The following is a 25,665-nucleotide window of genomic DNA, read 5'->3' on the forward strand; positions in this document are numbered from 1 at the left end:
AATATTTTAAAATCTTCTTTATTTCAGAACTGCCTTTATGTACAGACATCATTAAAAAAATGCACATACAATGGAGATTTTCCAAGGATCAGGAGTTGGAAATAAAATTTACGGACATTATTAAGAACTGAAATTGTCCCAGAGAAGTTCTGAGAATCAGGCTTCCTTAAATGTCCTTGATAACCTCTTCAAGTTCTTCCTTTGTGAACATGTGGAAATTCTGGCCAGGCTGCACTGTGGCTAGCTGGAAAGAAAACAGAAGGGTTAATAAGCTGGGCTCAGTTACCCTGCAGATGGCCCTACCATGGTCAGGAGAAGCTGTGTTGGTGATGCAGCTATTCATTAGGAACTAAGGGATCTGTTGTCCCAAGGCCTTCCCAGGCAGCAGGTCCCTAAAATAGCTCCCTGGCTCCAAAATAAAAATGCTTATTGACCAAATTTTCTATTTTAAGGTTAACTCACCACATCATACTTAACCAAATGCCTGGCATCACTGTCACTTCTTGAAGTCACTTCAACAGGGATCACAAAAGCAGCAGCAAAGTACATGGAGTCAGTACTTTTTTCTGTTAAAGACTCCTTTAGAATTATATTTGAAGTATATTTAAATACTTAAAAGTTGAGCTTGTGTGTTTGACTTCAGGTTACTTGGCCACTCTGTGCCTCTATTTCTTCATCTGTACAATGAGGACAATAAGAATAGCTAATTCACAGAGTAGTTGTGAGGATTAAATGTTAATATATGTAACGTGCTTAGACCATTGCCTACAACAAATAATCATTAACTACTGTCAGGTGTTTTCCCTAAAATTGTTTATGTGGCAAAACTTATCAAAAAAGTTTGTTGTTGTTGTTTTTTGAGACAGAGTTTCACTCTTGTTGTCCAGGCTGGAGTGCAATGGCATGATCTAGGCTCACCGCAACCTCCACCTCCCAGGTTCAAGCAATTTTCCTGCCTCAGCCTCCCTGTAGCTGAGATTACAGACATGCACCACCACGCCTGGCTAATTTTGTATTTTTAGTAGAGACAGTGTTTCTCCATGTTGATCAGGCTGGTCTCGAACCAACCTCAGGTGATCCACCCACCTTGGCCTCCCAAAGTGCTAGGATTACAGGCGTGAGCTACTACACCTGGCCTGTTATGTTTTTTAAAAGGACTGGCCAAGAAAATATTTCATTAACACTGGCATAGGAAATCAGTTGTGACTGCTGAAGATATCAGTAATAACTGGAAGTCCAGATGGTTAATTTCAAATTTAACTAACATGGCCAGGTTTTCCATTCTCTCTGCTGATCGTGTCCCACAGTTTTAGGCAATACTGAGCAACAGGTGCCACATTTGCCTCAAAAGATGTGTGTTTTACATGTCATTTCCTCATAGTGTCTTTTTTTTTTTTTTCAGTTTTTAAAATTAAACACATGGCTGGAAACAGTAGCTCATGCTTGTAACCCCAGCACTTTGGGAGACTGAGGCGGGAGGTACACTTGAGTCCGAGAGTCAAAAACCAGTCTGGACAACACAGGGAGACCCCGTGTCTACCAAAAAAAACCCCCCAAAACTAGCAGGGGGTGTAGCAAATGCCTGTGTCCCACATACTCAGGAGGCTGAGGTGGGAGAATTGCTTGACCCTGGGAGATTAGGGCTGCAGTGGGTTGTGATCATCCCACTGCACTCCAGCCTGGGTGACAGAAAGAGGCCCTGTCTAAAACAATAAATTAATTAATAACAATTTTTTAAAAAATTATAAAGATAGTAGGGCATTTTAAAGTAATTTTCAGTCCTGATATTTAATATAACTTGAAAGTTGCGAGACAGAATTAGCATAATCCAGTTATATGATGTTTAGTATCCTCTAACTCATCTATAAGTAAAATTCAGAAAGACTGCTGCACATTTTAAGACACCCGATACCTGGGAACAGACTTAAAAAAAAAAAATGTTCTCCTCTCAAAGCTTGTAGTCTCCTCTAGATTCTCCTAAAAGATATATCTCCAATTACGTGAAATGTCAGAAAAGTCCCAAATATATTTGCAAAATATAGGTAAACAATTAGTTTACCATATAGACCATGAGTTCCATTCCAAGGATATGTAAACATACAAATATTACTGCTTCTTTTGGCCAGATGTCGTAGCCTGTAATTCCTTTAATTCTGGCACTTTGTGAGGCTGGGGCAGGTGGATCACCTGAGGTCAGGAGTTTGATACCAGCCTGGCAAACATGGCAAAACCCCATCTCTACTAAAAATACAAAAATTAGTTAGGCACAGTGGCATGTGCCTGTAGTCCCAGCTGAGGCACAAGAATTGCTTGAACCTGGGATGTGGAGGTTGCAGTGAGCTGAGATCGCACCACTGCACTTTAGCCCAGGCAACAAAGTGAGATCCTATCTCAAATAAATAAATAAATAAAAATGTTACTACTGCTTCTGTTAAGGTATATCTTTACTTGATGATCAATGACGTGAGGACACAGAAATACAAGGGCAATAATCTAAAGAGTTAGGGCCTAAAGAATTTCACTCATGACTCAGGCTAGCCTTCTCAAAACATTACAGGGGCTAAAAAGCAGAAACTGGGAAAACTCTTGAGTAGAACAGTCCTACAGAAGAACTGGAACGCAAATCATACCATTAATAATAGAGTTTGAGCCAAGGACTGCTTTCAGGAAGTTGCTCATCACTAGATAAGTAAAAATAATCCCTTATATTTGCATAATAATAAATTTATTTGCATAATATGAAAGAAAATTTTCTATTTATTATCTCACTTTCAAAAAACACTTCTATGAGGCAGGTAGAACAGATATTGTCTTTCACTCTATTTCACCAATAATTAATTAATAAGCACCTGTGTATTAGTTACATGTACTTGTGACTAAGGATCCAAAGAAAGAAAGTCCATCTTATTTACTAAGTGCTAGATGCCAAATGTGTTCAATGTCAGGTAAGTGTTATAATAAAGCTAAGCATATGATAAGAGTGATCTGGGGGAGCCCAGGAAGGCTTCAGGGAGAAGCAACTTTTGAGTTATGTATTAAAGCATGGCAAGAATGGGTCAGACAATCAAACACAGGAAGGGAAACAATGTGCAAATGCGCAGAACCACAAAAGAACATGATGTATTTGCAAAATTGAAAGTAATTCTGTATGGCTAGAGTGGAGGTTGCACATGGAATATGAAGTGAAAAGAAGAGGGAACAGGGGGGTCAGAGCCCATGGGAGACAGTACATTAAAGCGGTTAAAAGTATAAGACCTAAGACCAGACCTGGATTCAAATCCTGACTCTACCATTTACCTGTTGGCCCTACCCTCTCAAAGTCAGTTTCCTCTTCCGTAAAATAAGATTTTCGGAATAGGAATATCTATCTCATAGAAGTGTTGTGAAGATTAAGAGGAGTAATTGCATGTAAAATGCTTAGCAAAGTCTCTAATAGATTAAACAAATGACTTAAGTAGTAGTGAATTATGCCATGAAAAGAATTTTGGAATTTATCTCACAGACAACAGAAGTCAGAAAAGTTTTGTTTGTTTGTTTGTTTGTTTTTGACACAGAGTCTTGCTCTGGAGTGTAGTGGCATGATCCCAGCTCACTGCAACCTCCGCCTCCTGGGTTCAAGCAATTCTCATGCCTCAGCCTCCTCAGTACCTGGGATTATAGGCGCATGTCACCATGCCTAGCTAATTTCTTGTATTTTTATTAGAGACAGGGCTTTCACCATGCTAGTCTGGCTGGTCTTGAACTCCTGGCCTCAAGTGATCCACCAATCTTGCCTTACCAAAGTGGTGGGATTACAGGCGTGAGCCACCATATCCGGCCAGAAAATATTTTTTAAGCGGAGAACAATTAAGATTAGATGTAGCTTAGAAAATCCACTGTAGTAGCACAATGAGGAAAAAATGGACTGAAATGGAGGAGGGCAAGATTAATTAGGAGGCCTCTGAAAATATACAAGGTAGGGGAAAAATGGGGACCTGAACAAAAGAAGGCACTGGAAGTAGGGATGCAGAAGGGACATTGACTTGGGAGTTATTTGTAAGGGAGCAAAGAAATGATTTGAGTAAAAGGGAAGGAAAATCAAAGTCTTCCAGGTTTCTCATGTGCATAACAAGTGCACTGGGGGTGTCATCAGCCAAAATTAGAAATATGGGAAGATGAAATGGTTTTTAAGAAAGATAATGATTTCAATTTTAGAACCGTCAAATTCTAGGTGAATGCTTCAAAAAGGTCAAATGATAGTTCCAAAGAGTGACCATGAAATCTGACAAATAAGAGTTATCTTACCAAGGAGCAGTCTCATGGAAATAATAAAAGCTGAAACAAATAGTAATGATTGAGGAGTAAATGAGAGGTGAAGCAGTGGAGATAAGACAGGTTCTATTTGGAGGAGACCTGGCAATAAAGGTGAAAAAATAGGATGGATGAAATAGCACTCAGCAATAAAATGTAACAGAATTGATGCAACATGGGTGAATCTCAAAATTGTGCCAAGTGAAAGAAGTATAGTCCCTATAGTCACCTACAGTCCCAGCTACTCAGGAGGCTGAGGCAGGAGAACTGCCTGAGGCCTGGAGTTTAAGACCAGTCTGGGCAACACAGCAAGACCCCATCTCTAAAAAAATTAAAAAACATTAGCCAGGCCTGGTGTGTGCACTTGTAGTCCCAGCCACTAGAGAGGCTGGGGTGGGAGGACTACTTGAGCTCATGAGTTCAAGACCAGTCTAGGCAATATAGCCAGACCTCATCTCTTAAAAAAAACCAACGAAAACATTTATATGAAATTCTAGAACACAAAACAAATCTATAGTGACAAAAAGTAGATCAATATGGGGGAAGAGACTACAAAGTGACATGAGGGAACTTTTTGGGAGGATCGATATAATGACTGGGGTGACAGATATGGGGTAGTACATTTGTCAACATCTGCTGAATTGTAAACTTAAAATTGGTACATTTTACTGTATGTAAATTATATCTCAAAAGAGTTCATTAAAAGTAAGGACACTAGACAGAAGGAGGTATATATAAAGATTTTCTTTAAAAGAAAGATGTAAGATGTAACTTGGATTTTTTTTTTTTTTTTTTTTGAGACAGAGTCTCGCTCTGTCGCCCAGGCTGGAGTGCAGTGACACGATCTCGGCTCACTGCAAGCTCCGCCTCCCGGGTTCACTCTATTCTCCTGCCTCAGCCTCCGGAGTAGCTGGAACTAGAGGCACCCGCCACCATGCCCAGCTAATTTTTCTGTATTTTTAGTAGAGATGGGGTTTCACCATGTTGGCCAGGATGGTCTCAATCTCCTGACCTCGTGATCCGCCTGCCTCGGCCTCCCAAAGTGCTGGGATTACAGGCGTGAGCCACCGTGCCTGGCCGGATATTTTCCTTTTCTTAGGGGAAAAGGAGGGAGGCTGGAGCTCCAAGGAACAACTAATGGACTAAGAACTTACAGCAGATGGGTTCTAGAGCAGTGGCTCCCAAATGTTAGTCCTCCTTAGACTGACCTTTCACAGCAGCCTATGAAAGCTGGTTCTATGGGTGAGACATTCACCAACAATACCCTCCAGTATTCTCTAATCTTCTGTCCTTAACTAGTCAATCCCCTACTACGGATTAATCCAACCATCCATTTTCTCATGAGTGTAGTCAACAAATATCCTGGTAAGTACTAATTGGTTTAATTACTGATTTATAATTATAGCCTTGGTTGGCCTTTACATTTTATTTATTTATTTTCTGAGACAAAGTTTCGTGCTGTTGCCCAGGGTGGAGTGCAATCTTAGCTCACTGCAACCTATACCTCCCAGGTTCAAGCAATTCTCATACCTCGGCCTCCCGAATAGCTCACCACACCCAGCTAATTTTTTGTATTTTTTTAGTAAAGCCGGGGTTTCACTATGTTGGCCAGGCTGCTCTTGAACTTCTGGCCTCACGTGATCTGCCTGCCTTGGCTTCCCAAAGTGCTGGGATTACTGGCCTCAGCTAGTAATATTTTAATATGGCCTAGCAATCCTTTTACTCTTCCCTGTCTTCTCTTTTCCCTATCCATAATGACTTTTCCAAATATTTCCCATTCTCAATTTTACTGTTGCATTCACCCACCCTCAGCAGACAACCTTACAATCACTAGGAAAATTCCGGGAAATGTGGGACATCTCTCCAGTTTACCGCCAAGCCCACCTATCTTTACTCGTCACTACTTCCTTTTCTCCTGTCTACTCTTAGCATACTAAAAAAGGACATTCCCAAGCTGGTCCATACCTCTCCAGTCTCATCCCTTACCATCCCCCACCATCTTATACACATCCCACACCCAACAGTCAGACAAAACTTCAAAGTTTCCTTTACCCACAATGTTATTTTTACATCTTGAACCCTTTGCACATGTTGTCCCCTCTTCCTGGAATACCTTTCTGCTCCCTTTTCCAGACATCTCCTCTTCCAAGAAGCTTCCCTAATGCTTTAGTCTAAGTTACACATACGGGAATCTGTTCTTACTGACATTATAGAAGTATCACCCCAGGTTGGTTCTTATTATCTATATGTTCCCTGCACTACACAGTATACTACTTGAATAGGAATTGGATTTTCTGTGTCTGTATCCCTGGGCATCCAGCATAATACCTGCTATATAATGGGTACTCAGTATGATGCTGAATGAATTTTACTTTTCAAAACCAACTTTTTCATGTGTACCACCCCTTACCTCTTCTATAACTTTTCCATCACTATCCTAACCTCTCCTTTTATTTCTTTCAGGTTTTTTTTTTTTTTTTTTTTTTGAGAGAGTCTCGTTCTGTCACCCAGGCTGGAGTGCAGTGGTAAAATCTCGGCTCACTGCAACCTCCACATCCTGAGTTCAAGCGATTCTCATACCTCAGCTTCCCAAGTAGCTGGGATTACAGGCATCCACCACCACGCCTGGCTAATTTTTGTATTTTTAGTAGAGATGAGGTTTCACCATATTGGGCAGGCTGGTCTTGAACTCCTGCCCTCAAGCGATCCACCTGTCTCAGCCTCCCAAAGTGCTGGGATTACAGACAACTGCGCCCGGCTCTTTCAACATTTTTCTATAAGCTAGTTTCATCTCTGTTTATATTTTCAAGACTTCCCTATCCTTAAAACAACATAATCCTTTTATTGAATGCTACCTTCTGCCAACACAAATCAAACTTCTTAAGAAAGCAGCATACTCTTGTTTTCTCCACTCATCACCTCCCTTTCATTCTGTTTATTTTATTTTTGAGACAGAGTCTCCCTCTATCGCCCAGGTTGGAGTGCAGTAGCTCACTGCAACTTCCGAATCCTGGGTTCAAGCAATTCTCATGCCTCAGCCTCCCTAGTAGCTGGGACTACAGGTGTGTGCCACCACACCTGGCTAGTTTTTGTATTTTTGGTAGAGATGGGGTTTTGCCATGCTGGCCAGGCTGGTCTCAAGTGATCTGCCTGCCTTGGCCTTCCAAAGTGCTGGGATTACAGGCGTGAGCCACCTCGCCAGGCCTCATTCTTTAACTCACTGAATTCTGGCTTTTGCCAGCACCACTTTACTAAAGCTGTTTATTATTCAAAGGCTGTTAATAATTTCTTAGGAACTAAATATACAAAAATGTGATTTCTATGATCTATGTAGTCTTCAGCAATGCCAGCTATAATATCTGAATAAAAAACAATAAAACAGCCAGGTGCAGTGGCTCTCACCTATAGTTCCAGCTACTTAGGAGGCTAAGGCAGGAGAACTGCCTGAGGCCAGGAGTTTAAGACCAATCTGGGCAACATAGCAAGACCCCATCTCTAAAAAAATTAAAAAACATTAGCCAGGCCTGGTGTGTGCACCTATAGTCCCAGCTACTCAAGAGGCTGGGGTGGGAGGACTACTTGAGCCCATGAGTTCAAGACCAGTCTAGTCTAGGCAACATAGCCAGACCTCATCTCTTAAAAAAACAAACAAAAAAAATTCAACAATAAAACAGAAAGTACCTCAATGTTTGTTGCATTCAGCTTCTCCTCCATTACTTGTTTGAGGATGATCAGTGAAGACTTGATGGCTTCTTTCAAAGTCATAGACTTGAAACAAAGAAGGCAAGAAGATGCCTATTAATTATACGCAATCCCTCCTTCCTTCAAAGATTTTCCCTTTATCTCACTGAAAAAAGTATGTAGCAAGTATGTCAAACATCTTACTTACTATGGTGCATTACAAGTATCTCCAGAACTCAAGTAAATGGCAAATAAGTAGAATACACTTTTTCAGGAAAAAAACCCCAAAACCTTATTGTGAGCCACAATAAAGCCACCAACCAAAGTAATCTTTGAAGAAGGGGAAAGGGATAGACTTATCTTGTGTACATTTGAATTCCTCTTTTAATTTACAAGATAATATTATTGGCAATATCCTATGAACAATGCCCAAATGATCTAAGAGGTAGCCTAATGATTTAGAAAATTCATATTTACCCTGTTTTGTACCTAATTTCCTCCACATGTAAAATCAATATTATTAGGAGCTAATGTAAGCAGGCTTCTCCGTATGAACCACCTGAATAAGTACAGCAGCCTTCAATCACACCAATGAGTTACCCAAAACCAAATCTTCCCATCTCACAAAGAAAATACCAAATGCCCACTTGCTTCAAGAACCAATTGTAAAACGCTAAGTAAAGCTGTGGAGATAGAGGATAAATATATTGTGGTATACCCATACCACGGTATATTACTCAGCCATCAAATGGAAATACTGGTACAACATGAATGGATCTCAAAATCGGTGTTAAACAAAACAGATACAAACTGACTAATTGTTTAATTCCATTTATAACAAAGCATAAGAACAGACAAAACTAATAGACAGTGGTAAACATGGTTGTAAAGGAGGGAAAGAGATTGACTGGAATGTGGATGAGCATTTTTTTGGCGGTGATGAAAGTGTTACCTTGTTTTGCAATTGTCAAAACTCATAGAACTGAACTCTTAAGGTTTGCACATTTTATTATATGTCATTTATACCATGAATTAAAAAAAATAGTAAGAGTTGTGAGAATACTTAATTACCTTGTGGTAAACTTCTTGCAAGGAGCTTTGGGCACCCTCTGAAGCAGAGCCAATTGCACGAGCATCACACTGTACAAAGGTCCCAGATGGATCCATATGAAACCTGCAAAACCCCCAAAATGAGGACTAAAATGCTCAGGAGTGGTGGCACTTTATGTAACAAACGTCTCACTAAAACAAAGCACAAATGCTTGGCCCTGGAGCCAGGAGACACCACTGAAATATTGAGGCGGCCGGGCGCAGTGGCTCAAGCCTGTAATCCCAGTACTTTGGGAGGCCGAGACGGGCGGATCACGAGGTCAGGAGATCAAGACCATCCTGGCTAACACGGTGAAACCCTGTCTCCACTAAAAAATACAAAAAACTAGCCAGGCGAGGTGGCGGGCACCTGTAGTCCCAGCTACTCAGGAGGCTGAGGCAGGAGAATGGCATAAACCCAGGAGGCGGAGCTTGCAGTGAGCTGAGATCCGGCGATTGCACCCCAGCCTGGGTGACACAGCGAGACTATGTCTCAAAAAAATATATATATATATTGAAGCACAGATCTAAAAGATGTTCTATGTCTGGAGAAACCAGACATTTTATAAAGTGTTTAAGAAAATTAGCAGCTTCCTTAGGGATTCAGAAGTATAGTATGTATAAATATGGTACTTGTTTATGCCTATCTTAGAAATATCTGAGGATGAGGATCAGATCAACATTCCAGAGCAAAGCTCTAAAACATACCCTGACTATAGTAACAAGTTACTTCTAATTCCTTCCAGAATTAGCACTGGTTCCAATAGAGGAATTCTTCATGGAATCCCCAAATTTGGGCAAACGGCATAGAATCACTAAACTTTAGTATTAGAAGCCATATATATATATACACACACACTTAACAATAGCCCTTTTTACAATAATCTATTTTAAATACATTTTTTAAAGAGATGGGGTCTGACTCTGTTATCCAGGCTGGAGTGCAGTGACATAATCATAAGCTCACTACAGCCTGGATAACAACTCCCGGGCTCAAGAGATCCTCCTGCCTCAGCCTTCAAGTAGCTGGGACTACAGGTGTGTGCTAATATCTGGCTAATAGTCTACAATAATCTTCTCAGTCCCCACCCCAAATTAAAATAACTCCCCACAAAAGCATGGGGGAAAATTACAAAATGGTACTTACAGCTGAGGTCCTTTCTCATCAACTCCTCCAAATAACAATGCTACTCCAAAGGGACGAGACTAGAACCAAAAGGTAAGAGATAGTAAGATAAATGGCTATGAAGTAAGGAGTGAGAGGGGCTGGGAATGTTATGTTTACAGGACAAATGTCCTAAGTCCCACAGAACAATAAAAAAACTCGACACAAGTATCACACTCACCATGGCACCTGGATCTGCATCTTCTTCTCCAAACTGGAGAGCCAGATTGGACACAGCTTGGGTCACACTCTCCACTGTCATTGTCTCATTGTAGGTGAACCAGTGGTTCTAGAAGAAGAGCAAACCATGGTACACCCTTCTAATAAGGACACTGAGGCAGCCCACCATCTCACTACGCACATTCCTTTAAACTGGGATTGGAAACTGAAGGCTCAAATGTGGTTTTCTTAATTAACATTAACCCTGAGTACTTGGGAGTACATGAGAGGAAGAGAAATAGCTCTGGAAATAAACATTATCACAAGGACTCTAAGCAACGACGGACAAGAGAATTATTGCCTTGAAAAAGAGGAATATGCCCTGAAAGCACCAAGTTTACTCTTGTCAAAAACTAAAAGTGCCTCTTTCCCTCAAAGACTCAAGCTTATTCTGTTGATGTTTAAGTTAAATGACTTATTCTTACATAAGTACAGACAGCAAACTTGCAAGTAAGTGCAAAAAATTTTACCGTGAGATACATTTTTCTTACTAGCCTATCTCCAAGCAGCAGCTACAAAGTTTAAAAAAAACAGTATCCCTGACCAGTATTTGTCAGCTGGTACAAGTTATTACTCACCAGAGGAGGGCTGTTATTTGCAAGCCTGGCAACAAAAGCAGTTGAGGTGAGAATATCCTTTAACTATGTCCACCTCCTGCCATGATGCTCCCACAGAAAGTCAATTAGGAAACAATGCATTACAATGCATGCTTTATATAAGGCAAAGCCAAAAAAAAAAAAAAAGGAAGACACTGTCAGCACTACTGACCAGAGCCTCTTTAAAACTGCAATGATCGGACAGCTAAACTCCAAGCCCCAGAAAGTTCTAACTGGGAATTCTACCCAAAATTACTCCCAAGAGCCACATCTAATATTGACACAGACACCTGCAGTATAGCCCAGGCAGCTACATAATCACTAAACAAGCAACTCAAGTATCCTGGTAAAAGGGAGATAATGCCAATTTTACCTGTGTCTCCACTCTGGCTTTATCAATTAAAGTCTTAGCATCAGCAATTAGCCCACTCATGGCACAACCTGCAATGTAAAAGCGACAGTGACCCAGTGGCCAAATCCTTGTAGAACTCTTTCATCCACTCAGGAAATCCTGAAATTCTGGAGTGGAACCATGGCAGCCATTCAGCTATCCCATGGCATTTTATACCCGAAAGTTTAGATAGGAAATGATCTGCCCTGAACCCAAGTATTAACGATGTTAGAAACAAAAAACCATCCACAATGACACACAAGTCCAGATGATAAAAATAAGTCCAGAGAAAAGCAGCTAAACAAACATGAATTTCCACATATTACATCCCTAAACATCCCTTTAGCACTCTTTGTAGATGATGATACATTTTCAAACTAAGCAAACACGAATGTCCCAACCTGGGAGACAGAAAAAAGAAAATCACCTCACTATGGACTACAGTGGAGGACTCTCGAATAAATCAAAAGCCTTTTGCCTCTCTGTCCCAAACACAAAACAACTAGTTATATCAGAGAGTTTGCCTGATGGCCCAAGCCACCACAATTATGGCTATACTGTAATTTTACGCACCATGACTCAAATCTAAATCTCCAGTCTAAGTTTCTCTCCCAAGTTTCAGACATATAAAGCCAAATAACTTCCTTAATATATCTACTTGGACATATCACACACTCATTTCCCTTCTAGACCCCGTCTTCTTCCTTGGCCCTCACAACCAATCAGATCACAAGTTCTGTCAATTTCTATCTTCCTCTCCATTCTCTGGCTACTGTGTTAGTTAAAACCTCCACCATCTCTTTGTTTGGACTATTACAAGTTTTTAACTGGCCTCCCTGCCTCTAGTCTCAGCCCTCTTTAGTCTACCTTTAATATCATTATCAGAATGGCCTTTCTAAAATTGTAATGGGATCCTATTACCTCATTGCTTAAAACCTTTCCCATCCTTGCAAAAGGATTACATTGAAGCCTTTGGTGTGGTAAAAAAGGAATTCCGCTCTCTGACCAACTCATCTGTTGCTGCAGTTCGTGTCCCAGTCCCACAAAACTGCTTGTGCTATGGTATTTTATATTTTACACCACGACGGCTTCAGTCATTTCTATTCCCTCTGACTAGAATGCTCTCCCTTGCTATACCCAGACACTTGTTTGCCTTGTGTACACTTCCTTATCTTTCAGAATTAAACTCAGCTAAAAATCACTTTCATGGAATCCTTTTCTGAAAGCCCCACTACCACTGACTCCAGGCAAAACTAATTATTTCTTCCTTTGTACTCCTACTGAGAACACACTAGAGTCTTTCTTAATACTTTTGTCACTTAATTGCATTGACTTACTTACATGTCCACCACCACAATTAGACTGTATGCTCCTGGAAAACAAGGACTATGTCTTATTCCTTTCTATTCCCTGGTATCTAGCATAATGTCTGGCACATTGTAGGCTCTCAATTTGTTGAATGTAGTGACACTGAGCTACCTTCAAAAGACAAGTGACTCCAGTTAAAGAAGACACAATGTTCCAATCTTAAAAGATAAAATCTCAGTTTCTATATCTATGAAAGAGATAGTATCAAGCTTCCAGAGTCACCATGCATTTGGTTCTGATGCCTTCAAGCAATTAATTATTTTGCCAATGATTCATTAATTAGATGACTAGACAGGTTAAGAAAATTTAGATAGCCAAATAAAATGGCATTCTATAAATAACTAGAACTACTCACCCTGTAATACTATTATACAATGATGTCAGAAGTCAAGGCAGGGGAATTAAAGACCAAAAAAGTGGGTAGAGGGAACAAGGAATACAAAGCTAATCTGAAAACAAAGGAGGAAGACTGATCTAGTCAAGTCTATATTATTCTTATAACTTGTAGTCACTCCAAAGATCTTTGAGAATTCCTCTTTTCTCAGTGGACACTCCAGCTTCCCATACATAATCCTGTGCTCTGGTGGCCTTCTACTAGAGCAAATATTATGCATCAGTAAAGACCCAACCATCGTAAGGAGCTGGCCTATGATTCAACCTTTGCATATTTCAACAACCATCACATTTACCAAGTCTAAATTTGAGGGGAAAGGTACTTCTGGGAGTAGGTTAAACATAAATGAGCCCTGCAACAGCCTCCTACTCCTACATTTACACATTCTGGCCTACTGCCTGGAAAATAATAGCGAACAAGGGGATAACGTGTTCATTTCATAAACCTTCCTTGGAACATCACAGAGGACTAATTAACCCAGACCAGGTCCTACAGAACAGCTTTCCTCCACTCCTTACCTATGTGAGCATCAATCTCTACAATTTTCTCAATGCTGCTGGGCTCCATCAGTGGGGAAGTAATTCTCTTCTCCACAGCTAGGCACACACCCTCTGATGTCTGGATCCCAATGGCTGTAGAACCAAGCTAAAGAGAAACATCTTATGATTACCATATACAGGTCAAATAACTGTCTCACATACTCACCAGATAGCTCTCTGTAAATCTTCACATGATAGAAACTTCAATTGGCCACATCTTATAGGCAGAGAGAAGGAGCACCCTAATATACTCTAAGTAATTAATATGCTATTCCTGTCAATAGCAAGAATATTGATTTACAGAAAAAAGTTCTTTTTTTCTCCCTTAAATTTTTTTTAAGTTTTTAATGTTTTCTTTATAATTTACCTAGGTAATTTCTAGAACCCCAAAAGAGTAAGTTCAACAAAGTCTTTCAAACATTGGAAAAATCCATTCTCTAATGCCAATATTTGGAGGAGGGAGGATTCAAAAGTTCTAAACATAGTGGGCAAGAAAGTAATAAAACTCTTAATGTCTTTTCTGGACCCGGTCTCTTTTCACCTCTTACATCTGTCTTGGTCTGTCCCAAGAGGTGATATTCCCCAACCTACCTGACCTCCAAAAAAGTAATAAAGGAAGGTAGGGAGGGACAAAAAGAACCACCACCATCATCACCACCAACAGTGTAAAACTATTAATTATTTAAGGTCGCTAGAAGTCCACAATATACCTGGAATTCATCTCGTTATCTCTATGTAACACCCAGCCATCTGCTACTCCTCTATGCCCATTTCGTGCAAAATGAGGATGACAATAATAACAAGAAGGGTAAACATATTATGTATTACAAAATGCTTAAAATGGTGCCTGCCAAAGATGAACAAATGTTATTCATATTCCATGCCTAGATTACTTCAATAACCTCTCTCATCTTTAATCTCTCTCTCAATGTATCTCTCATGTTATAGCCTGACTGATCTAATAAAATGCTATTATCATTATATTTCTTCTCTCAAGAATTAACATCACCCTCAACTGCCTATAATATAATATCCAAATAAACTTCCAGAGCCTTCATATCCTGATGCCACTTTTCCCTTCCAACTTCATTACTCGTTATTCTCCAACAAAATCCCTCAGGTATAGGCCAACCCACTTGCTCAAGCCACATTATCTCCTACCCTTGCACCCCTCTGCTCATGCTGTCTCCCCTGGAATACATTCTTCCTTTCCTCTATCCAAATTTCACTCACAAAGCCTTCCATGACTATGTTTTGTGCTTTGAATTCCCATTATATTCAGTTATTTCTACAAAGTAATCACTGCCAAGTGTGAGCATTGCAAAGGGTTCCAAAGAATCCCATGAATCTTTATGTATAACTTGCTTAACATGTCTGCAGACTGAATGATCATTTCACACACATATATATTATTTTTCAAATGTGTTAAGTTGTGACTTTATTTAGAAGTGTTATTAAATGTACACCAGCTTTTTAGCATGTATTTTCTTAATCAGTGGATACCTGCATAACTACAGGAGATGAACTGTCAAAAAATTTTATGTAAAAAAATGAGTACTCAGGTTGGGCACAGTGGCTCATGCCTGTAATCCCAGTACTTTGGGAGGCTGAGGTGGGCAGATTGCATGAGTCCAGGAGTTTGAGACCAGTCTGGGCAACATGGTGAAACTCTGTTTCTATAAAAAATACAGTAATTAGCCAGGCTTGGTGGCATATGCCTATACTCCCAGCTACGCAGGAGGCTGAAACGGTAGGACTGCTTGAGCCCAGGAGGCAGAGGTTGTAGTGAGCCAAGATCATGCCACTGTACTCCAGCCTGGGCAACAGAGTGAGACCCCATCTCAAAAAATAAATAAAAAAAAATGAAGGCTCACATTTCTAGTTAAAGGTGTAGACTAATGACATACATCTGTTCCACGCCTTCCTTAGGTCTGTTAATGTAAGATTAAAGGACTTTTAAAAAGGCATAAATCCACTATAACAGAGAGTGGGACAAGACACAGCAACAAAACTTTGAAGCTGAAAAGAAGATAGGTTAGTGATACCCGAGTAATCCAAATCCTAAACCAGCAGTAAAGAAAGTAAAGAAACAACTTGATTTTTATCACAGGACCTCACAAAAGGAAATGGTGGCAACAAGGACTTCTGGAAATGGAAATGAACAAGCAGCTAAAAACTGTAAGATGGTTCAGTGTTTAAGAAACAGATTCCCAGATGCCCTCCCCTATGCTGTAAAGCTAGATGACTGCACCTCCCCCACTCCTGCAGAAGACTCCAGGCTTATTCTCTGGAGACCGTAAAACAGAGGGTCTTTGGATTGGGGACACCAAGCACAGTCTAAGGCAGGAATCATGTACTGAAAACAGGGTAAATATGTAAAAATTTACAAACTGAGTGTTAAGAACCTCAGCCTTCTTTCCCTACTCAGCTCTCAGAAGCCAGCAGCCAGAAATACCCTCCCGGAATGAAATGAGAAGAGGCAGTTTTCTTCTCAGCAATGTTTTTCAAACTTTTTGACCAAAAGCCACAGTAAGGAATACATTTGCTTTCATAACTAAAACCCACAAATAAATACAAATACATAACAGAAACAAAATTTCATGAAAAAAACCACTCACCACTACTATGGGCAAGGCATTTTGATATCTACTGCTCTGTTTCACTTAAAAAAGAAATCTGGGCCAGGAGTGGTGGCTCATGCCTATAATCCTAACACTTTGGGAGGCTGAGGCAGGAAGATCACTTGAGCCCAGGAGTTTGAGACCAGCCTGGGCAACATGGCAAAACTTTACCTCCATGAAAAATTTTAAAAAATTACCTGGGTGTAGTGGCACGTACCTGTAGCTGGGGGCTGAGGTGGCATGGTCACTTGAGCCTGGGAGGTTGAGGCTGCAGTGAGCTGTGATCATACCACTGCACTCCAGTCTAGGTGACAGAGTGACACTCTGTCTCAAAAGCAATGCTCCTCATGACCACTAAATTTATTTTAGTATCTCCTAATAAGCCTAGACCTACAGTTTGAAAAACATAGCTCTAAAGAATCTGATCAGTTCAAAAGGAAAAAAAATATTTTAGACAGGGTCTCACTCTGTTGCCCAGGATGGAGTGCAGTGGCACAATCACGTCTCATGGAGTACCAACCTCCCAGGCTTACGAGATACTCCCACCTAAGCCTCCAAAATAGCTAAGACTACAGATGTACACTACCACACTCAGCTAATTTTTAAAATTTTTTGTGAAGACAAGGTCTCACTATGTTGCTCATGCTGGTCTTGAACTCCTAGACTCAAGCAATCCTCCTGCCTCAGCCTCCCAAAGTGCTAGGATTACAGGTGTGAGCCTTGCCCAGCCTAATTTTTAAAATTTTTTCTAGACACGGGCTATGTTGCCCAGGCTAGTCTTGAACTCCTAGGCTCAAGTGGTCCTCCTGCCTCAGTCTCCCAAAGTGCTGGGATTATAGGGATGAGCAACAATGTCCCACAGGGAAAAAAATTTTCAAGAAAAATTAGAAAATGGTTGAAGAAAAATAAGACATTTCATCCATAAAACAAGAACAGGATGCTAAGAAGACGAAAAGAAACAAAAGAAGTTGGAAATTTAAAATTATTTCTGGGCCGGGCGCGGTGGCTCAAGCCTGTAATCCCAGCACTTTGGGAGGCCGAGGCGGGTGGATCACGAGGTCAGGAGATCAAGACTATCCTGGCTAACATGGTGAAACCCCGTCTCTACTAAAAATACAAAAAACTAGCCGGGCGTGGTGGCGGGCGCCTGTAGTCTCAGCTACTTGGGAGGCTGAGGCGGGAGAATGGCGTGAACCCGGGAGGCGGAGCTTGCAGTGAGCCGAGATCACGCCACTGCACTCCAGCCTGGGAGACACAGCGAGACTCCGTCTCAAAAAAAAAAAAAAAAAAAAAAAAAAAATTATTTCTGGCCAGGCGCGGTGGCTCATGCCTATAATCCCAGCACTTTGGGAGGCTGAGGCGGGCAGATCACCTGAGGTCAGGAGCTCGAGACCAGCCTGACCAACATGGAGAAACCTCAACTCTACTAAAAATGCAAAATTAGCTGAGCGTGGTGGCGCATGCCTGTAATCCCAGCTACTCAGGAGGCTAAGGCAGGAGAATCTCTTGAACACGGCAGGCGGAGGTTGCAGTGAGCCAAGATCGCGCCATTGCACTCCAGCCTGGGCAACAAGAGTGAAACTCCAACTCTAAATAAATAAATAAATAAATAGTTTCTACAATACTATTGGAAAATGGGTTCTACCAAATTGAGCAAATAAATAAAAAAAGATTACATGGGGCCTAACACAAGAGGGAGTTAAAGGGAACGCCTAGAACGATCTCACAGAAAATGAAGTCCACAGCTATGCAGGAGGCCCAGAGAATGACCAGTCCAGACTGGAGCAGGTTAGAAGGCTCCAAGATTTCATTAAGAATCCTTAATAGGGCACTCTGGCTCATATCCATAATCCCAGCACTTTGGGAGGCTAAAGTGGGCGGATCACTTGAGCTCAGGAGCTCAAGACCAGCCTGTGCAACACAGCGAAACACCGTTTCTACAAAAAATACAAAAATTTAGGCCGGGCGCGGTGGCCCACATCTGCAATCCCGGCACTCTGGGAGGCCGAGGCAGGTGGATCACAAGGTCAGGAGTTCGAGACCAGCCTGACTAATATGGTGAAACACCATCTCTACTAAAAATACAAAAATTAGCCAGGTGTGGTGGCACATGCCTGTAATCCTAGCTACTCAGGAGACTGAGGCAGGAGAATTGCTTGAACCTGGGAGGCAGAGGTTGCAGTGGGCTGAGATAGCACCACTGCACTCCAGCCTGGGTGACAGAGTGAGACTCCGTCTCAAAAAAATAAAAAAATAAGCCAGGCATGGTTGTGCATACCTGTAGTCCCAGCTACTTTGGGGGCTGAGGCGGGAGGATCACTTGAGCCTGGGAGATTGAGGCTGCAGTGACCTGAGATGCACCACTGCATTCTAGCCTGGCTGACAGAGCAAGACCCTGTCTCAAAAAAAAAAAAAAAAAAGGGAATCCTTAATAGGACACTTAATTTGCCTGAATGTTTTGAGAGGATACATGTAACCTAGAGAGACTTTGGGATGCATTATTGATCATCCTAAATTAAGCAAATATTTTTAAAAAAGAGAATTATTAACTCCAAGAAAAACAATGTTGTGCAGAAACAGAAAAACAATTATAAAACACAAAATGGCTCAGCTGTGAAAAGCATTTACAGTCATACTAATGTAACTAGTGACTAATGATCTAACAAAATTATGATATTCATGACATATATGGAGAGGGTCACCCTATCCCCACCTCAGAAGACAATTGTGCGTGGTGGGGACTAGGGGTGTGGGGTTGGGGCAGAAATCTTCATCCTTCATAATGAAAAGTCCATGGATAATGCCTAACAAAAAAACCATAAACCTCTGTTGTAGTGATACGGAGGTACATGCCTAGAACATTACCAGCTGAAACAATTTGAAGTGTTGCCTCTGAAAAGCTGAACATAGAGGATGCAGGCCTCAAGAATTGCTATTTTTGTTACAAGGTTCATAGAACTACTTTGCCTTTTGACTCTGAAACTACACGCATGTATACCTTAAAAATCAAACAAATATATAATCAGCAACCATTGCCAGAAAACTTAATTTAGCACTTAATTGTTCTCTAATTGTTTCATTTATAGTATACTGATCTTGAATTCCCAACTGAACAGAGTAGGATAGAATTCATATATACTTTTAATCTAGAAGAGTGATTCTCAACTGGGGGCCCTTTTGTCCCCACCAGACATTTGGCAAAGTCTGGAGACATTTTTGGTTGTCACAACTGAAAGAGTGCTACCGGCATCTAATGGGTAGTATCCAGGAATTGATAAACATCCTAAAATGCACAAGATGGCCCTCTACAACAAAGAATTATCCAGTTCAGGCCAGGTGTGGTGGCTCACACCTGTAAATCCCAACACTTTGAGAGGCTGAGGCAGGAGGATTGCCTGGGCCCAGGAGTTTGAGACCAACTTGGGCAACATAGCAAGACCACATCTCCAAACACACACACACACACACACACACACACACACACACACAAAAGCCAGGCATGGTGCATACGTCTGTATCCTAGCTGCTAGGGAGGTTAAGGTGGGAGGAAAACTTGAGCCCAGGAGTTAGAAGCTGCAGTGAGCTAAGACGGTGTCACTGTACTCCAGCATGGGTGACAGAGTAAGACCCTGTTTCTAAAAGAAACTAAAACAAATCTCTTTAGTCCCTAAGGTGTCTTTACCAACAAGAATACAAAGGTGGGCCGGACGTGGTGGCTCACGCCTGTAATCCCAACACTTTGGGAGGCTGAGACGGGTGAATCATTTGAGGTCAAGGGTTCGAGACCAGCCTGGTAGTAAAACCCCATCTCTACTAAAAATTTAAAAAAGTTAGCCGGGCGCAGTGGCACATGCCTGTAATCCCAGCTATTGGGAGGCTGAGGCAGGAGAATCACTTGAACCCAAGATGCGGAGGTTGCAGTCAGCTGAGATCACGCCACTGAACTCCAGCCTGGGCGACTGAGAGAGACTCCATCTCAAAAAAGAAAAGAAAAGAAAAGAATACAAAGGTAGTCAGATACATGATTTGCTAAAGAAAACAAAACAGAAAAAGTAATACAAGTGCTAATTCTGGACTTCTGTATCCCTCTTTATAGCTAAGAGGATCAAAAGCACAAATACGTCCCTCCACCCCCACTGAGAAAAAGCTATTAAGATAATTATGAAGCAGTTAACTGCTCAAAAAGTTTTAAAATACATATTAGGAATAGGATTGAAACTGTTATAAAAATGGTTAACAGTGGTTGCCTACAGGGATGTAAGAACATTTTTTAAAGGAATGGTTAGACCACATTTACTCCAAGTGTTCTGCCAGCAAAATGTTAGGTAGCCATGAAATTTCAGGAACTATGCTACTTGCTACTATACCTTGATAGCCTCAATGGCATACTCCACTTGAAATAATCTTCCTTCGGGAGAAAAAGTATTCACGCCCCTATAATTTAAAAAAAGTTATTAATTATACTCATAAAAACTAGTCATGTAGACACTGAATTCAAGTTCCTTGACAACTAGCTCAGATAGCTACAGAATATGCATGCTGTCATTATTCTCTACTTCGCCCACAACAATCTGTAGCATTTTTTGTACATTAACAGTTTCTCAAGGGAATGGAACCTATATATAGAATGCTTCTGCCCCACTCCCAGAAAGTCTTCCCAAACTGGTGAAATGAGAGCAAGTGACTTTTCTGCCTCAATCCTGAATCAACCTGGGTCCATTCTGAATAGACTTGCCAGTTCCTTTGGTAAGTTCATGCCCCAAAACTATCAGCCAATTTCCAAGAAAATGTGCATTTTTCCTTATCCTCTTCCCATAACATGCATATGATGTTAATATCTGGGGTTAACACTCTTCTTTCCATTCTCAATGCCCTCATTACTGTTCACCTAACTTTTGTAATAGTCTCCTAACAGGTATTGACTCGTGGAGCAAGTCCGAAGTGTTTTTCCCCTAATTCAGACAATCTCTATAAAACACAGTTATTACTTTTTTGTTTTTTTATTTGAGACAGAGTCTCGCTCTGTTGCCCAGGCTGGAGTGCAATGGCACGATCTCGGCTCACTGTAACCTCTGCCTCCCGGGTTCAAACAATTCTGCCTCAGCCTTCCCAGCAGCTAGGACTACAGGTGCATGCCACCACGCCCAGCTAATTTTTGTATTTTTAGTAGAGATGAGGTTTCACCATATTGGCCAGGCTGGTCTCGAACTCCTGACCTCGTGATCCACCCACCTCAGCCTCCCAAAGTGCTGGGATTACAGGTGTGAGCCACCGTGCGTGTCCCAATTTCTTTCTTTTTTTTTAGACTGAGTGTGCTCTGTCACCCAAGCTGGAGTGCGGTGGTGCGATTCCGGTTCCCTGCAACCTCCATCTCCTGGGTTCAAGCGATTCTCCTGCCTCAGCCTCCCAAATAGCTGGGATTACAGATGCCCGCCACCATGCCCAGCTGATTTTTGTATTTTTAGTAGAGATGGGGTTTCACCACGTTGGCCAGGCTGGTCTCAAACTCCTGACCTCAAGTGATCCGCCCACCTCAGCCTCCCAAAGTGCTGGGATTATAGGCGTGAGCCACTGCGCCCAGCCCTAATTATTACTTTTTAGTAAAAGTTAGTCACAGGTACATTTCTCTACTTACTTATATGAATTACTATTGTTATCTTAACAGACTGAGATCCATGTAGTTCCTAATTCTAACCTAGTGAATTCACTCAACATTTATATAAATTATATGTCAGACTGCTTTTCTCTCTAAAACACTTCCCCTTAACACTTAACACTTTCCACCTTTCCTTGCTCAAGTGTGCTGGAAATCCCTACGGAGAAGAGGCACCAAACATGGTCTCAGCTATAAAAGCTTTGAGCACACAATGGACACAAAAAATATGTGAACAAATGAATGAGATGGTTGCAATCCGTGGTTTATGGAGTCTGGACTTCACAACAGGTAACATGTCATATAGCAGTGCTTTTGGCCTGGCGTGGTGGCTCATGCCTGTAATCCCAGCATGTTGGGAGGTTGAGGCGGGCAGATCAGCTGAGGTCAGGAGTTCGAGACCAGGCTGGCCAACGTGGTGAAACCCCGCCTCCACTAAAAAAACAAAAATTAGCTGGGCGTGGTGGCAGGCGCCTGTAATCCCAGCTACTTGGAAGACTGAGGCACGGGAATCACTTGAACCCAGGAGGCGGACATTGCAGTGAGCCAAGATGGCACCACTGCACTCTAGCCTGGGTGACAGAGTGCTAAGCACCAGTTACTTCCAAATCTCTATTACCAGTTTTACCTCTTTCCTAACTAATTTAAATGTTTGCCAAACATTTCCACTTGCATATCCCATTAGCACTTAACACTTAACGCTTTTCAGTTTGAAATATTATCTCTTTAAATCCAGTCACCTTGCAAAATTGACTTCATCTCCTGCCATTCCTATTTCAGTTTTATTTTAAAACACCTCCGATCTTCCAGTGTTCCCAAGATAGGAAGTTCTGAATGATCTGACTCATTCCTCCTCATCTTTTCCCATATCCAACTATGTGGTAAGTCATACCAATTCATATCAATTCCTCCTCCACAGTAACACATCACTCTTCCTTCTCAATGCCCTCATTACCTTTCACCTAACTATTGTAATAGCCTAACAGGTATTGACTCACTTTTCCCTAATTCAGACAATTAATCTCTGTAAAACACAATTATTATTTAACAGCACACAGTTGCCTACAGAACTAGGACCCAAACTCCTTAGCCTCGTATTAAAAACCATTCAATATCTAGCAGCATCCTGTTTTTCCCATTATCTCCTGCTGTTCCCATACATGTATCATATGTGCTAGTCAGACTGGACTTTTCCCAAAATGCTTTGTGCTTTTCCATTGCTCCTCCTTCATTTATCCCATATTCTCCAACTCAAAACTAGTGATCTCACTGTCTTTATTAAATTCCTACTCTTTCAAGAGACCTAGTTTAAATGTCAGCTCCTTTGTGAAGTTTTCCAAGATCCTCTCATATTGCATGCAATCCCTCATCAAAAACTCAATGGTATTGATTTGAGTTTCTCTAATGGCATTAATATATTTCTGACTCACACTATAGTTACTTCTATAAACAATTTTTTTTTTTTTTTTTTGGAGACAAGATCAGCACCACCACACCTGGCTGATTTGTTTTTAATGTTTAGTAGAAACGAGGTCTCACTATGTTGCCCAGGCTGGTCTCCAGCTCCTGAGCTCAGGCAATCCTGCCTCGGCCTTCCAAAGTGCTGGAATTACAGGCATGAGACACTGTGCCTGTAAACAATTCTTTAAGAGTCTGAGGCTGGGCGAGGTGGCTTTCACCTGTAATCCTAGCACTTTGGGAGGCCAAGACAGGTGGATCACGAGGTCAGGAGTTCAAGACTACCCTGGCCAAGATGAGGAAACCCAGTCTCAACTAAAAATACAAAAATTAGCCGGGCATGGCGGCACGGACTGTAATCCCAGCTACTCAGGACGCTGAAGCAGAGAATTGCTTAAACCTAGGAGGCTGGCCAGGCGCGGTGGCTCATGCCTGTAATCCCAGCACTTTGGGAGGCCAAGGCGGGTGGATCACGAGGTCAAGAGATCGAGACCATCCTGGCCAACATGGTGAAACCCCGTCTCTACTAAAAATACAAAAATTAGCTGGGCGTGGTGGCGCGTGTCTGTAGTCCCAGCTACTCGGGAGACTGAGGCATGAGAATGACTTGAACCCGGGAGGTGGAGGTTGCAGTGAGCCAAGATCATGCCACTGCACTGCAGCCTGGCGCCAGAGCAAGACTCCCTCTCGTCTCAAGAACAAACAAACAAACAAAACCTGGGAGGCGGAGGTTGCAGTGAGCCAAGATCACATCACTGCACTCCAGCCTGGGCGACAGAGCGACTCTGTCTCAAAAGAGTCTCCTATATGAGAGCAAGGAGCTTGATTTTGTCCATTGCTGTAGCACCAGCACCTAGAACAGTGCCTTGTTCACAGCAAGCACTCAAGCACATTAACTAAGAGAATAAAAAGGGATGTATTTTAGGCCGTCTTGGGAAGACAGAAAAATAAGTAACAAAGCAGTCAATACATATGTTAAGTAAATTGCCACAAAATTTAATAAATGATTTCTGATAAGGATAACAATTTCTATCATACACACCCTAACTCAAAATTATATGTCACCCGAGGATGATTCTCTTCAATGTTCTGGAAGTTAAATATCGACCAACAAAGTCACTTTGTAGGACAGTGGGGAAATATGTCAAAACTTCACACACATCTTCTATGAGTCAGTAAAAAAAGATGAAAAAGTGGTAACTGCAAGTGGTCAGCACATACTTGACAGGATCAGCATATACTTGACAGGATATGCAGCTTCTGACACCACTCAGTACAAAGAAAATGTCTGCCTTCCCTGACTTTAAAAAAAAAACTTAGTAGCTATGTAAAAACTTAACTCATGAAAATAGAAACTGAAAGTAAAAATGTCTACAGCATAAATATGTACAACTTAATATTGTGCACATTTTCACACCACAAGTTTTTTAAAATTTGCTTTAAACTTTTAAAAAGTCAGAAAAATTTTGGTCAGTTGGAATCAGCATGATGAGAAATCTCTTGAAAACCACTCTAAATTCCAGTTCCTATAAAATCAGACTCCAGACAATATATCCAGCCAAAGCTACGACTGCGTTCGCGCTTCTGCAGAAACTATATACCGCAGCATGCCCTACTACAAACCAGTTGCTTTTTCTGCCAGGAGGCACGTTTAACTTTTTGTTTGTTTGTTTAAGGCAGTCATACTAGGCACGAAAAGATGAACGGGGCAAGGGGTGACCCTTGGCCCTCTCCGGGTTCAAGTTAGGAGTACCGGCTCCTCACGCCTTCTTTACCAAGCACAAGTCGGAGCTTCTCGCTTCCGCACTGAGTTAGGACCCAGGGGGTGACTCAGCGGTAGGACAAGTGCCGCCGATGTGGTCTAGCTTGGGGAACCACGGCGGGCGCCTAAGGAGGGCAAGAGATCCCCAGGTCCGGCCAATCTCGGGTTCCTGGGGAGCCCCATGACACGGCAGAACCCAGGCCGCGCGGCCAGGTCCCGGGCCTGCCCACCCGTAATTCCCACCCGACGTCCCCCAGCCGCACGGACCTGTCGTACTCAGACCGGGTGAGAAACATGGCGAGGGCAGCAGGAGGCAGCGGCTACGCGGGGATTCTGAGGACCAACAGCACTCCACCGGCACCCAACTCACCCACACCGCCACAGTACCAAAGACCAACTGCGCGTGCGACCGCGACCTCTTTAGCCCGCCCTCCTGTGC

At 41.9% G+C, this 25,665-nt stretch overlaps 1 protein-coding gene across 4 annotated transcripts; it reads right to left on the reverse strand.

Annotated features, from left to right (window-relative positions):
* On the reverse strand, positions 1-25,665 carry PSMA5 (proteasome subunit alpha 5). 4 transcript variants are annotated; one of them, XM_025390573.1, is made up of 9 exons: positions 25,582-25,665; positions 20,721-20,787; positions 13,712-13,838; positions 11,414-11,481; positions 10,407-10,514; positions 10,208-10,266; positions 9,043-9,145; positions 7,972-8,058; positions 1-244 (listed from the first exon to the last, which is right to left on the reverse strand). In XM_025390573.1, exons 3-9 carry the CDS (start codon positions 13,758-13,760, stop codon positions 167-169), a joined length of 552 nt encoding a protein of 183 aa, XP_025246358.1. In that variant the 5' UTR covers positions 13,761-13,838; positions 20,721-20,787; positions 25,582-25,665; the 3' UTR covers positions 1-166. The 4 variants fall into 4 exon arrangements, with proteins under 4 accessions (XP_025246358.1, XP_025246366.1, XP_025246350.1 ...); XM_025390581.1 differs by having other exon boundaries at positions 25,597-25,663; XM_025390565.1 differs by having other exon boundaries at positions 25,494-25,642.

This window comes from Theropithecus gelada, chromosome 1 (genome assembly GCF_003255815.1).
Source record: "Theropithecus gelada isolate Dixy chromosome 1, Tgel_1.0, whole genome shotgun sequence".
Lineage (NCBI taxonomy): Eukaryota > Metazoa > Chordata > Mammalia > Primates > Cercopithecidae > Theropithecus > Theropithecus gelada.